At 40.8% G+C, this 15,196-nt stretch overlaps 2 protein-coding genes across 10 annotated transcripts in view; one reads left to right on the top strand and one right to left on the bottom strand.

Annotated features, from left to right (window-relative positions):
- CBR4 (carbonyl reductase 4) overlaps window positions 1–15,196 on the top strand; it is a 70,899-nt gene that overhangs the window by 32,766 nt on the left and 22,937 nt on the right. The window lies entirely within an intron of this gene.
- The window catches only part of PALLD (palladin, cytoskeletal associated protein), a 455,211-nt gene continuing 449,509 nt past the window's right edge, over window positions 9,495–15,196 (bottom strand). For 7 of the 8 annotated variants that reach the window (XM_008249661.4, XM_002709467.5, XM_070068274.1 and 4 more), the window contains 3 exons: window positions 13,349–13,514; window positions 12,727–12,860; window positions 9,495–11,692 (listed from right to left, as the gene is read on the bottom strand). In XM_008249661.4, coding sequence (XP_008247883.3) covers window positions 11,520–11,692; window positions 12,727–12,860; window positions 13,349–13,514 — 473 coding nt within the window. In that variant the 3' untranslated portion in view covers window positions 9,495–11,519. Of the gene's footprint in view, window positions 11,693–12,521; window positions 12,568–12,726; window positions 12,861–13,348; window positions 13,515–15,196 lie in introns of all 8 variants that reach the window. The other variant, XM_008249670.4, reaches the window with a different exon arrangement.

The raw sequence follows: 15,196 nt of genomic DNA, 5'->3' as shown, positions 1-15,196 counted from the left end.
CTTCATGATTTAGATTCACCTCCTTGTATTTAGCTATATTTTGAACATGTCCTCTTGAGTATGCTTTAGATTCCTCAAAACCAACATGTAAAAATTGGAATCCATTATCTTTCTTTGTTAACCAGCAGTTCCTCTGTGTTGTTAATATGCGCTCTCAGTTCTTAGATCCAGTCTGAGTACTGGTTGTCATCCTTGGGTATTTTCTTCCATTCCAAACATATACTCATTCATCAAGGTTTATTCTAACTCATAAGCAACCTTGGATTCTTCTAACTCATTCCATTCCAATATCCATTAACCTGGCCCAGAGTAGAAAGATTTTATCAGCATGCCTATTTTATAACATCTTCATCTGCCTTGAGTTACATATAAAAATACTTTTGCAAATAGAGTACAAATGTGGTTGTGTACTTTTTCCATTTTTAAATTAACCTCTTGGTAATTTTTAAATTCTTTTACACTGACTCATGGTAATTCTAACCTTCTTTTATCAATTTATGGCTTTCATCCATGTTTCTTTTGGGATGTTAATTTTTTTCTTCCTATTTCCTATAGAATATTGACACTTTTTAAAATATTCTACCAGTTTTTGGTTTATGTTTTCAGATTTTTTGCAATATATAATAAAATAATATTCCCTTTGTTTTATCTATACCCTTTCAGAAAATATTTTTGTTTTTTTACATCTTCATTTTAAAAATATTTAATGTGATGCTACTTTCTTTTTTTTAAAGATTTATTTATTTGAAAGAGTTAGAGAGGGGAGAGATAAAGAGATCTTCCATCTTCAGGTTCACTCCCCAAATGGCTGCAATAGCTGGGGATGGGCCAGGGCAAAGCCAGGAGCAGTTTTTCCAGGTCTCCCATTTGGGTAGTAGGGGCCCAAGCACTTGGGCAGTCTTCCATTGATTTTCCTAGGTGCGTTAGCAGGGAGCTGGATCAGAAGTGGAGTAGCTGGGACTCAGACCACTGCCAATATGGGTGCCGTCATTGAGAAGTTGATTAAAACACTCATACACACACAGACTGTTTACTCACTATCTAGAGAGGTACACACATTGAATTTTACAGTTTTTAAGGGATTCACAACAGACAACCCAGAAGCCTACCCATGTATCCTTTAGCGTCTTTGGATGAATGAATCTCAGTAATTTAGAAGTTATTTTTGTTCCTATGACAACTCTTGACACACAAAATAGAATAAATTTAGAAATGTGGGGTTATTTTTCAAAGTTCATTGAAAATATGTGTACTGAAGAAAACTATGCTTGTTTTAAAAAATTTTTTTTGGCAACAAAATCAAGTTTTTAAAAAATTATTTATTTGAGAGACAGCCTCACTGAGTGACCAAGAGCTCTCAACTGCTGGTTCACTCCCCCAGTGCCACAGTGGCCAGAGCTGGACAGGCGAAACTGGGGAACTGGTAACTCAGGTCAGTTCTCTCATGTGGGTGGCAGAGACCCAACCACTTGAGCCATCACCTGCTTCCTCCCAGGATGTGTTTTAGTAGGAAGTTGGAACTGGGGGCACAGCTAGCACTCAAATCCAGGTACTCTGATATGGGATGTGGGCATCCCAATGGCAGCTTAACTGACAGGTCAAATGCCAACCCCTAATAAAGATGTTTTAAATAGAGAGAAACTCAAGTGGCATCTGTACAGCATGGATGACATAAAAATGTATTTCTATCAAATGCTTCTAGCTGGTGAATTTCTGTGTATCCTTTAAGACCCTTTGAATACTTTATATATTCTCTACTTTCAGTACATAACATGTATTAAAATTACTAGTTTACTCATATTCCCTTCTAGATTTTGAGTTGTGGAATGTGTGTTATACATCTCTGTACAGCTGAATTGTTCCTAAGCTAAAAATCTGAAAGTGGAAAGTTTTTGATTTTGGGGGATTTTGGATTTTCACAGTAGGGCTGCTCACCGAGTAAAATTTATGCATATATTTCAAAACCTGAAAAGCTCCAAAATGTGAAACATTGGGGCTGGCGCCATGGTGCAGTAGGTTAATCCTCTGCCTGCGGCACTGGCATCCCATATGGGCGCCGGTTCCAGTCCCAGCTGCTCCTCTTCCAATCCAGCTCTCTGCTGTGGCCTGGGAAAACTACTGTAGAAGATGACCCAAGTCCTTGGGCTCCTGCACCCGCATGGGAGACGGGGAAGAAGCTCCTGGCTTCAGATTGGCACAGCTCCGGTTGTTGTGGCCAACTGGGGAGTGAACCAGTGAAAGGAAGACCTTTCTCTCTGTCTCTCCCTCTCACTGTCTGTAACTCTACCTCTCAGATAAATAAATAAAATTAAAAAAAACTGAAGCATTTCTAGTCGCGAGCATATGGTTTAGGGAGAGGTCAGTTAAAAGTAACTATTTGGGCCCTTAGGCCCTTAGAGAGCTACCAAGCAGCCATGTGACTTTCGCCTGATTTCCCAGTGTTGAATTATTTTTAATCTGTCTTTCCCTGTGGCTACATTGTCCTGGGCTCAGATTGATCACTGGTGGTCACTGCTGCCCCATGGTTGGCAACCTAACTTCTATGCTCTGGGCCCCAGATGCAGGTCTGCCTTGATCTGTGTCTAGATCTGTGCCCACGTGATGTAGTTCTAAGGCTGGGTGTCCTAGCACTTAACTATGTTTCTCCCCTGTTTTTTTTTTTTTTTTTAATTATTTTGTTTAAGGACTACGACTTCATGCATTTAATATATACAGATTTGGAAACATGAAGATTCTTCTCTCCTACTTCCCTCCCACCCATACTCCCATCCTTCTTTCTCCTCCCTCTTCCTTTCCTATTCTTATTTTTTACAGAGATCAATTTATCAGATAATTTTAATATTCATAAAGTTAACCCTACACTTAAGAAGAGAATTCACCAATTAGTATGAAAAAACACCTCAAAATAAAATATATATAATAAAATATATATAATATATGTAAAATATATATATGTATGTAATATATATGTGGGAAGTCAACAGACAATGCCTAATTCTGAAAAATCAAGAAATACTCTTGTATGGAGAAATAAAAGTGCTGCAGAAAAAAAAAAGAAAAAGAAGAGAACAAGAAATAATTAATTAGAAATGAGAAGGTTAATACCTAGTAAATCAGAGATTAAAATGATTCTGAGGAACAGGCTCCAGATCATGTTATTGTATAACTGATAAGCAGAAAAACTAAATTTAAACATTAAACTATAAACTACAAAATGGTATTTGTGTGTAATATATACACATATATATATAATATATATATATATATAGTTATTTGACAGCCAAGGCAAAGGCTATTCAAAATCAATGCATCTTGAAGTGTCAGTTTCACTCCTATAGACTGTGTTTTAGGTACTGTATTAGTTACCACAGATCAGAGAGACCATATGGTATTTGTCTTTTTGTGACTGGCTTATTTCACTAACTATAATGGTTTCCGGTTGCATCCATTTTCTTGCAAATGAAAGGATTTCATTTTTTTTTACCACTGTGTAGTATTCCATAGTGTATATATACCATAATTTCTTTATGCAGTCTTCAGTTGATGGACATCTGGGTTGATTCCGTATCTTAGCTAACGTAAATTGCCCAGCACCTAACTTTATATCTGTGGTGGCAACAGGCTGGGGCTAAGGAGGGGGACATATTCCTACCAGATACTTAGAGTGATTCTTCTCACAGTGCCCCTACTTTGCTTTTCCGTCTTCTACAGTAGGAAAACAGCCTATCATTCTTGTGAGAAATTGGTCTAACTTGGCCTGCAACCTGAATGCAACTGAAGAGAAATGCATAAGCTGTGTTTTGCCATCCTTGGAAGAGGATCTGTCATCCACAGCTCACACAAATACCATTTTATAGTTTAATGTTTGTTGAAATTTAGTTTTTCTGCTTATCAGTTATACAATAACATAATTTGGAGCCTGTTCCTCAGAATCATTTTAATCTCTGATTTACTAGGTACTAACCTTCTCATTTCTTTTTTTTAATTTAATTTTATTTTTTTGACAGGCAGAGTGGACAGTGAGAGAGACAGAGAGAAAGGTCTTCCTTTGCCGTTGGTTCATCCTCCAATGGCCGCTGCGGCTGGCGCACCACACTGATCTGATGGCAGGAGCCAGGTACTTATCCTGGTCTCCCATGGGGTGCAGGGCCCAAGGACTTGGGCCATCCTCCACTGCACTCCCTGGCCACAGCAGAGAGCTGGCCTGGAAGAGGGGCAACCGGGACAGAATCCGGCGCCCCGACCAGGACTAGAACCTGGTGTGCCGGCGCTGCACGGTGGAGGATTAGCCCAGTGAGCCGCGGCGCTGGCCAACCTTCTCATTTCTAATTAATTATTTCTTGTTCTCTTCTTTTTCTTTCTTTTTTTTTTTTTTCCTGCAGCACTTTTATTTCTCCATACAATAGTATTTCTTGATTTTTCAGAATTAGGCATTGTCTGTTGACTTCCCACTAAGGAATATGAGAATTGGCTTCTCATTGACCAACACCCTCTCCCACACTGCAAACATACTTCTTCCCACTGTCCTCCAATATAGTTATATCATGAATAATGGTGTTGTTATAGCTAGACACTGTTATAGATGAACTATGTAGCTGGTACTTCTCCTTCCCTACACATTATTTTCCCTTGAATTTTTAATTTTTTTTGGCTCATCTGTTTCATTTTCTGTGTTCTCAGTGGTAAGGTATGAATCAAACCCTTCACAGCTGTGTTGCTATCCTGTTGGTACCTTCACAGACATTGGGTGGTTTACTAACTTTTTAGCCTGCGTGTTTCTCCCTGGAGACTTCTGTGCTGCCCTGGGCCTGGCTGCTTGCTCTCTGGACCTGCTGCCCAGTCACCCAGGAATCCCTGTTGCTTCTCCCATACTCCAGCTCCCATTTCATGGATCTGTGTCTTTCAGTGGTTTATGATCTCATTTGGTGGAACACATCTTCCAGGAATGTTGTGAGAAAAGATAAATGGCAGGTAAAATTTCTGATACCTGCAGTGCTTGGAAATGTCTTTAATTCTGTGATATAGTAAGTTAACTAAGTACAGAGTGCTAGGTCATTTCTGTTGGAATTTGGAAAGAATGGCTCCATTGCCTTGTGTTGGCCAGTGTGACAAATAAAATTTGTTTTGTGGGATGTGTTTGCCTCTGGGAGTGCTCAGGACCTCTTTTCTTCTCCTCTCGTTGTTAGGACATTTCATTAGGTTGTGCTTTGGACTGGGGCTGTTTTCATTTATTGGTGGACCATTTGAATTGCTCTTTTTTTGTGACCCTTTCTGGAAGTTTCCTCATTTTGTCTTCAAACTCTATTGAAGTTTAAATTTTAGCTACTTACTTAAATTTTGTAAAGTTCCTTTTCTGATTGATTACTCCTTATTTATGGGATCCTGTACTTCTTTCCGAGATACAGTCATCTTTAATTCTTCAGAGAGTGTTAATTAGAGATTAGTAATTGATCATTAACAATAAAAAGTTATTAACATTAATGCAAATATTAATACTATTAGTATTGATATTAACAATAGACTTTTTTTTCTCTATGTACTCTTTCTCCAGGTTAATTTGTTTTTTGGATCTCTATCACTTTAGACACTGTTCTCAAATCTTCGGTGATTCTGGACTATCTTTTTTTAAATTTATTTTATTTAGTTGAATGAGTTAGAAAAACAGAGAGAGAGGTCTCCATCTGCTCGTTCACCCCTCAAAATGGCCGCAACGGCCAGAGCTGAGCCATCTGAGGCCAGAAGCCAGGAGATTTTTCCAGGTCTCCCATGTGGATACACAGGGGCCCAAGGACTTGGGCCATCTTCTGCTGCTTTCCCAGGCACATTAGCAGAGCACTGGATCAGAAGTGGAGCGACTGGGACTGGAACTGGCACCCACATGGGATGCTAGCACTGTGGGCTGGGGCTTTAACCCACTGCGCCATAGCGATGCCTCCTTAGACTGTCTTATAGTCTACAGTGGGGCTTGAGAAAGCCGATTGGATTGGACCCAGTTCTTATCAAGTCTATGGACCCACCTCTGGATCCAGCTGCTGGCTTGTGAAAAATATTGAAGATGAAGGAATATGAATTGTACCATGAATATGCAATCAGCAAAGCTCAGGTTGCACTTTGCAGGCCCTAATAATAGCCTGGTTTAATCCACAGATAAATTGTAAGAAAAAGAAAACAAGGAAGGGGAATCTATAGATTAAAATAGACTCTAACACGAACTGAATTAAAAAAATGGTAAATTTTATGTGTATTTTACCACAATTCAAAACAAACCAGGGTGGGGTCCAGCGCTGTGGCATAGTGGGTAAAGCCGCCGCCTGTAGTGCTGGCATCGCATATGGGTGCTACTTCGAGTCCTGACTGCTGCACTTCCAATCCAGCTCTCTGCTATGGCCTGGGAAAGCAGTAGAGGGCCCAAGTGCTTGGGCCCTTGTACCTGCGTGGGAGACCCAGAAGCAGCTCCTTGTTTTGGATTGGCACTGTTCTGGCTGTTGTGGTCATCTGGGGAGTGAACTAGTGGATGGAATATCTCTATCTCTGCCTCTGCCTTTCTGTAACTCTGCCTTTCAAATAAATAAGCGTTACACACAACACACACACACACACAAAACAGAGGCAAGACTGTGTGTAGGACATAAACAGGGCCTTCTGAGGTGTCTTTGAAGTTCTTTATTGACCTGGATGATGGTTTCATGAGATTATTAGTGTTATGTTTACTAAGCTGTATATTTGTCATTATTAAGTATGGTTCTAGCTGTTTTATTTTAAGGTGAAAACAATTTTTTTAAATAAAGCCAGCAGATTGGAAGCTCCAAGTGCATGGTTCGGGCCTGCTGGCTGGTGTTTGTGGACACACCTTGTCGCTGGGGGAGCTCCCAATGTTGCTTTCTCTAGCTCATTGGTTCTCAAACATTTTGATCTCAGAATCCCTTTACATGACTAAAAATTTGTAATGACTGCAGAGGACTTTTGTTTATATGGGTTACATATACCAATAGTTACGTAATAGAAATCAAAATTGATTTAAAAAAACTTTCTTATAATAACAGTAGTAAACCCATTTCATATTAAATGAAATATATTTTTATGAAGTGACTTTATTTTTCAAAACAATATATTGGAAGAGTGATGTTTTATTTCTGTGAATTTTTAAAAATTAAAAATGTATTTATTTGCAAGGAAGACAGACAAATGGAGAGAGAGTCCCCATCTGCTGGTTACTCCCCAGACGCCTGCAACGGCTGACACTGAGCTGTGCTTCTCAGCAGGAGCCAGGAACTCAATCCAGCTTTCCCTCCTAAGTGTCAGGAACCCAGTACTTGAGCCAGTACTGCTGCTCCTCAGGGTCTGCACTGATGGGAAGCTAGAGTTGAGCCGGAGCCGGGTATCAAATTCAGGTACTCCGATGTGTGACACAGGCATCTTAACTGGTGTTTTACTGCTAGGCCAAACACCTACTATTGTGAATCTTTTTGATGTCTAGCTTAAGAGAAGATAGCTAAGCCCACATCTGTTCCTGCCTTTTCTATCTTGCAATATCACACATGCTGCAGCCTTTGAGAGAAAGAGTGAAGGCAGCACATACCAATATAGTATTATTTTGAAAATATATTTGACCTGCGTAGCCTCTGAGGGTACCTAAGGAAACTCAGGGGTTCCTGGACCACACTTTGAGAACTTTTTCTCTTGAGCTGGTCATTTTCTCCAGGGAAGACTTTCCTGTCTAGAAAGCTGTCAGCATCCCTGACAATATGTCTCCTGCCCGTCAGCATTCTGAAGCCCCGAAGAGGGTGAAAGCTGTGAACTCACTTTATTTCAGTTCTTGGCATAGGGTCCTATAGTCATCTGTTCCTGATCTCTCTCAGTCCAGGAACCTGGAAACCCTTCCCAGTAACCCTTGTATATGCTGTTGTATTTTGTTGCCTACATTTATAACTGAGGAAAATTCTAAATTTCAGTTTAGGGGTTAATAATTTGTTTCCCATCCAGGTTCACAGATTTTGTCATTCAACCAGTTTTATTGGGTTTACAGATTTTATAACAAATAATTGTTTTAGTATCCAACTACATTAAAATAAGATCTGACATTGAGCTCTTAGTAGGTGCAAGGTGCCATGTTAAGTTTTACATGCACTAGTTTATATATGCATCACAACAATGAGGTGAAGTAACTTGCTCATTGGTCACAGAGGTCACACAGGATCCACAGAGCTAGAATTCAAACCCTGGCTGGCCAGCTCTAAAACCCAAGTTCTTCACCACCATCCCATAGAATTCATAGTTAAATAATTTGAAGGACTCAAACAAAAGTTTTCATTATTATACAGCAGCCTATTGTAACTGAAAAAGGTAAGGCGATTGTTGCATGCTACTCATTGTCATAGAAGTCCTCAAAGAGTTCATGGAAAATGAGCATGAGCTTCTCAGTTTTCCATGAACTTTTTGAAATACTCTCATATGGGGGGAAAGCAGGGACCAATTCAGCATCAAAATATACACAATGGGTGTTGTAAGCTACCTAGCAAGGAAGAAACCACGGGGTGCAGAGGACAATGGGAAATACACGCTTCTGGTCCAATTCAAATGTATCTTCAAAGTTCTATCACATAGCTTATATAACACATTTTCACTTTATGGAGGCAATAAAGTACAAACATGACGAGCTTTATCTCTTTCTCTGTCCCCACAGCCCCTCAGCTGTGGCAGGAAAGCCTAGGACCAAATGTATTGCCCAACTGTTGTAATTATCTAGGTATTAGTGTTACGTGTGTATGTGTGTGTGTATGTATTGTCTCAATCTTTGTGCTGGTACCTTTATCATTGTTTTCCTCATCTTTAATTTACATAATCTTGCTATGTTTTATGTATCATTTTAAGTCATGGAATTGTTATGTATATAATAGAATTCATGTGGTAGAGAATTCTAAGATGGGCTCTAACATCCCTGCCTCCTGGGGTACACTTGCCTCTCTGTTATTCACATGCTGATTGGAGGGATTCTGCAGTTGTAATTAAGGTCTTAAATCAGGTACCTTTAAAAAAAAAAAAGGGAGATTATCTGGGTGGGCCTGACATAATTAGGTGAATCTTCAGAAAGAACTTGGCCTTGGTAGAAAGAAAATCCAGAGGAATCCAACATGAGGGAGAGTCTCATTGTGGGCTTTGAAGAGGGAGCGCACGCTTTGATATGAAACACAGGTGGCCTGTAGGGGCTGAGCGGGAACCCTGGCAGACACACTAAACAAGACTTCTCTCCTGCAACTGCAGGGAACTGGGGTCTGCCATAGCCACTCAAGTCGGAGGAGGATCTTGAGCTCCCGATGAGAATGCAGCCAGTTGACAAAGTGCTCTTAGCCTTACAAGATGCAGAAAGGAGAACGCAGTCACATGCCTGATCAGAACTGTGAGTAATAAATGAGTGATAGCCGAAGCTTCTAAGTTGGCTAATTTATTACAGCAGCAGTAAAACTAAGTATTTTGCTTCACAAAATTGCAACTACTGTTTGTTAAATATTTATTGATGTTAAATCCACATTACACCAGCACAACAATCCAAAGTAGTATGATAGTACTTTTCTTTTTATAAATACAATGTAAAAGGTGGCAAAATAATGCTAGTTAATCCCAAACCCAGAAAATTAGCAAAAGTCACATTCAGAAAAAATTTGGCAAGTAAGATATGACATAAGTCATAATTCTACAATACAGATAGGTCCATGAGAGACTTTGTATGGTATTTTAAATTGCATATTAGCAACGCATATAAGTGTGGTCAAAGAAACTTGTACCACGCTGCATAGAACATCTGCCACCCAGTGCTCAAGCCTATAGTCATTTAAAACTTGGTTGGTTGGTGTTCTCACAAAGAAGTAGAAAGCTGTACATGTGAAGCAGTAATATGAAATACATGGGGTGGTACACAGATAGAAAATTATTTTAAAAAATACTACATATGAATTGAGTAACTGAGCTAAGAGTTCAATACTTTTATTATAAATAATGAAAGATATATGTGTTTTGCATAAGGAATACAGTGTTTTCTTTTCATAGCAAAGTACCATTAAAGCCTCATGTTTTATACCATTAGGTCAGATTATTTTTTCTTTTTAAAATTTATTGGTTCCGACTTAAAACCATAAAGTCTGGTCACAGTCAACTCCGTCTAGCTGACGCAGAATTCATATGCATTCAAAAAGCAGTCTTTGCTGAGATGCCTTTACAGACGGCTTGGAACCCAGCACCTTCTTAAGGCAAGGTTTCATGGCAGCAGGGAAGTGAACAATAACTTCCACTCACTATTCCTTGGTGCCGTTGGAAAAAATACAAATATGGCACACACCTGTTTTTGTCTCTTCTCAAGTCTCCATTTCCCTCAAGTAGACTAGATCCTATAGGCAGCTGCTCGTTTATGCCACTCTTTCAATCTCAATCCTTTTTCAACTTGCTCTACACATCTAACATCTTCAGCTACTACACAAACTTCAGACACACTGAAATCTCCGTAACACATGTGCTCCGAACTTCCAGCTGACCCTAGATTCCTTGACTTGTGAATGGCAGTGTTTTTTTCACCTAGATTTTAAGACTAATTTTGAAGAAAACCAAAGAAAAGCCTGGCCCTTGCCACTTATCTCTAGATGAATGCAATAAAACTTGTGCTGGTAGCATTTTCCTTCATTCTCCTCCCTACTCCTTCCACACCCTCGTTTCCTCCTAATCCTTATATAATACCTTGGTCATTTTGGTGGTTTAGATGCCTGTCATGGAATGGACTGTAATATATTTCTGCTTTATTCAGAATACTTTATATTATTTATGTTTAAATTAACCTTTTAATATGGTTTGTAAATAAGCTTTCTACCAAGGTAGCATGAAAAGAAAATACTACACATAAAGAAAAAAAGGTTATGGATTAAGATATTGATCTTGTAAAAAAAAAAAAAAACTTGATATGAATACAATTTAATGCAAGTAGTTCCTTCCTTAGGACTTCCTATAAAACGATTTGCAAAGACAAGGCATTTACTTGGATTTCTTTGTTATTTCCTCTTTACATTATTGCACTTGGTTCACTGTAGATGTCTGAATACACTGCACTTGAGAATCCTTGTAGCCGTATTTGTGGTACAGTTGCCACATGTTAAACTTAACGTCACACTGTCATGCTTTGTAGCACCTACAGCTTGTGTTTAAAGGCACTTCTAGATAATGTACATTGTGGTTTCCTAGGAAGAGATGGATTTCCTTTAGCATTTTGGCATTTCAACCACTTTAATCACAGCAATTCCAAAAGTTTTACACTGGACAGTAAATGTGAATTTCCTGTGCAACGTGTACATTTCTATTAGCATTACCTACTTCACCGCTAAGTTTGGTATATCAAGTAAGAAAAATATTATTTTGGTGTTGTTTGTTTATTTCGTATAGTCAGAGATACACCTCTGCCTTTTACATAACACGACAGAGGACCGTGTTGGTCAAGGCAAAGGCTGTCTCCGTGTTTCTGCCGCCAACAAGAATGCAGCTCACAGGTCCTCACTCTCTACCAAGCCGGGGTTCAGTGTCAGGTGCGACGGGCTGGCTTCAGGCTGGAACGCGGCTTTGATGTCCAGTCCCTGGTCCGAGAGTGCTGCGTAGCGACTGGCTGAGGGCCGCACTTTTTTGGGCTTGGTGCTCTGTGGCTGCTGATGCCACTGGGCTGCAAAGCAAAAGCACATATTAGGTTTTGAACCATGATATACTTGCAAAATCCTCAGCTGTTCCAAGTAAATGCAGAACGTCTTTTGACATATACCAGGCACATAGTCTGTGAAATACTGAACACATCCTGGTGGACATGGAAAATTATGGATATGTTTGCATTTTATTTGTACTTTATAGATTTATTGCTATACGGGGCAGTGGGAAATAAAAACCAAGTGTAGTTTCTCATTAAAGTAAATACTGCAGTGCAAGGAGTCTTTTGAAACAGTTGACCTCCCTCTATGTAAACAAAATTTTTTTTTTACACTGATCAACTGAAAGCAATTGAGTAGTCGGGAAGACTGGAGACACTCAATTTTTAAAGAAGTTCCCAAAGTACTTCTTTTTCATGAATTTGAAATCGGTTCTGAATTTTTCCCTAGTGGTTTTTTGTCAGTACATAATGCTACTGTACAAGTTTATAAATGCAATCAAAACAATTTTCTTTCAATTTTGGAGAGATGTACATGAATAATACATACACAAGCACTCACATACCTATTGCTGAGATGCTTAACATACATTAACAGAAAAGCACTAAGCCACAAAAGTACGCATTCCAGGATCAGTGGTACACACATTTAGAGTGCATTAGGACACTGTGATAGGATTGTTAACAGGCAGTCTGCAGAAGACAGTAATAGGAAATGTGACAATCATGTGTTAGGCCTTTGCCTACTGTTAACTCCTAAGGATGCTTGAGTAAGGAAGCCACAACTGACTTGGCAATGTAAAAGAAATCAACATGCATAGTTTGCTAATAATTCAAAGTTCCTGAATGATACTTGAGTATTTGTTCTCCTGGTCTGGTTCACTATTAATGTCGAGAAACTATAAATAGAAAAAGAAAGAGCAATATGAATTTTTTGGCAAATAAAACGCTACAGTTGTTTCTAAGATGACATAAGAGTGACGTGACTTGCTGAACGGAGGCCTTGAGTTTTCCTAGTTACTGAGTGAACTCAACGAGCCGGCGGAGGCGGCACTCACTGTAAACGTCCAGCCTGGCCGTGCAGGACACGATGCCGGCTTCGTTCTTGGCGGACACAGTATACCATCCAGCGTCCTCTTTCGTGGCTCCCTGAATGAGCAGGCAGATGTAGCCGTGATTATCCTGGTGCATGCTGGAGGAAGAGATAAAGTCATTAGGCTTCTAAATTTCCTAGAAGTGGCTTTGGACACGAAGCAGCCTTCTTAATGAGATCATTAGAAACAGAATTGTGCGAGGAGCACATAATAGGGTCGTACTTATTCTGGAGAGGCTGCGGTCCCCATTAAAGTTAATGGGCGAGCAGCCACGTCAAGGGGCTGAATAAACCTGTGCGCTTCCCGCGCAGCTGAGGGTCTGCTTTACAGAGACCACTGAACGCGGATGCCAGTGAATTCATCTTTCTCGACACAAAGAAATGCTTTTTTAAAACACTCACTCTGTGGGAATGCGCTTCCTCACCTGCCATCACAGCTTCTCTCCAAAAGCTCAGTCCAGCACTGGGGTGAGAGCGATCTCTACCTTTGATAGCGTCAGTAGCGTTTTAGGGCTTTTACACACACAGGTCTAAATATAAAAGGTATCTTTTCTGTGTCATTAGGTTAAGTCACTGTGCAGTCTCACCTCACTCGGTCAGTGCTGTGTGTCAGTGATTCGTTTTCTTTCTTCCAAAATATCTGAGGCGGTGGTGCTCCCGAAACACGGCACTCCAGCCGCACTGGGTACCCGTCAGCGACTCCTGTGTTCTGCAGCTTCTCAATAAACACGGGGGGCTTGTGCGCTTCTTTAGCTAAAATGAGGTGAGTTCTCTGTCAGTGATAGACACGGGAGGCGCTACAAAGAATTCAGAAACCCTTAGAAATAGAGTTTGAGATCTGTTATGAGACCGTTTTTCACTTCAGGTGCTAAGAGGCCAGGTCTCTCCCCAGATTATTCTTTGACCAAGCAGAGGTTCATCTGCTTCCTGCCACTCATTTCATTCATCAGTTCAGGTGGGACGGGCCCCCACAGTGCACTGGCCATCTGCCGCATGGAGGGCCCATGGGCCGAGCCAGGGGAGACGCCCAGGTCGCGGCTTGCATCTGTGCTGGCTTCTCCCTGCCTTCACTGCCTTACCAAGCACTGCCACCTAGTGACGCGTGCAAGACAGTGCTTCCCTCCCTCGCCACCGTGGGAAATGTTTGCTCTGAACGTTCTGAAGATTTGCAGCTCCGGGCTGACCTGAGACATACCACAGGATTTCAGGGGAGGCATCTTTATCCAAGTTTGACAACACTGAAGAGTTCCTATAAATTAGGAATATACATCCTATAACTTACAAATTCTACTTTGTATTTTTTGTAGGAAGCTATAAAAGGCAACTTTTTTTTTTATTACTTTGAAGGAAGGAAGCCATAAAAAGGACTTTATTACTTGGTCTGAAAATTGTTAACAACACTCTGAAGGTAACCATCCAGTGGGAAGTGGCTTTCATGGGTCACTGGTGAAAACAGTTTCAGAGAAAGAAGAGGGTTTAGTTATTTTCTTCTGCGTTACCAGCGATGAATTTGAGGATGCATGTCTCTCTCTCCCACCTAATCCCTCAGCTGGAAACAAATGTAATGCATAGCAAAGCAGCCAGAAGCACTCAGAAAAGATAAAACTTCTATCTGAAATTCTCAAGCTTCTAAGACTCCCTAAGACCTTGAATTATACAGAGGGTTGTATTTTTATTGACTTTTACATGGTTACTTCTTTTTAAAAAAATTTATTTGAGGCCGGCGCCGCGGCTCACTAGGCTAATCCTCCGCCTTGTGGCGCCGGCACACCGGGTTCTAGTCCCGGTTGCCCCTCTTCCAGGCCAGCTCTCTGCTATGGCCCGGGAGTGTAGTGGAGGATGGCCCATGTGCTTGGGCCCTGCACCCCATGGGAGACCAGGATAAGTACCTGGCTCCTGCCATCGGATCAGCGCGGTGCACCGGCTGCAGCGCAGCGGCCATTGGAGGGTGAACCAATGGCAAAGGAAGACCTTTCTTTCTGTCTCTCTGTCCACTCTGCCTGTCAAAAAATAAATTTTATTTATTTATTTATTTATTTGAAAGAAGGCAGACTGACAAGGAGATGAGGGAGACAGAGATCTCCCATCTGCTGATTCACTCCCAGTGCCTGCAACAACCAAGGCTGGGCCAGGCCAAAGCCAGGAAGGAGCGGGGTTGCAATTTAGAACTCCCTTGTGGTGACGGGCCCAGTCACTTGAACCACCACTGCTGTCTCCCAGGATGTGCGTTAGCAGGAAGCTGGACTGGAAGTGGAATAGGCACTCTAGTATGGGATGTAGGCATCCTGAACGGTGGTTCCACCCATTGCACCACAATGCTTGCCCCTTCCATGGTTAGTTTATTCTGGGGGTAGTGAAGCTCAGGTTCTATCCTGAAAAGGACTCAGTGTTTACAACAAGCTTCACTGCCACAGTAACTCATCAGTAAGAGTAAC

Source organism: Oryctolagus cuniculus, chromosome 2 (assembly GCF_964237555.1).
Source record: "Oryctolagus cuniculus chromosome 2, mOryCun1.1, whole genome shotgun sequence".
Lineage (NCBI taxonomy): Eukaryota > Metazoa > Chordata > Mammalia > Lagomorpha > Leporidae > Oryctolagus > Oryctolagus cuniculus.
The sequence above is the reverse complement of the archived record's forward strand: the minus strand, read 5'-3'. Positions and strand labels throughout refer to the sequence as shown.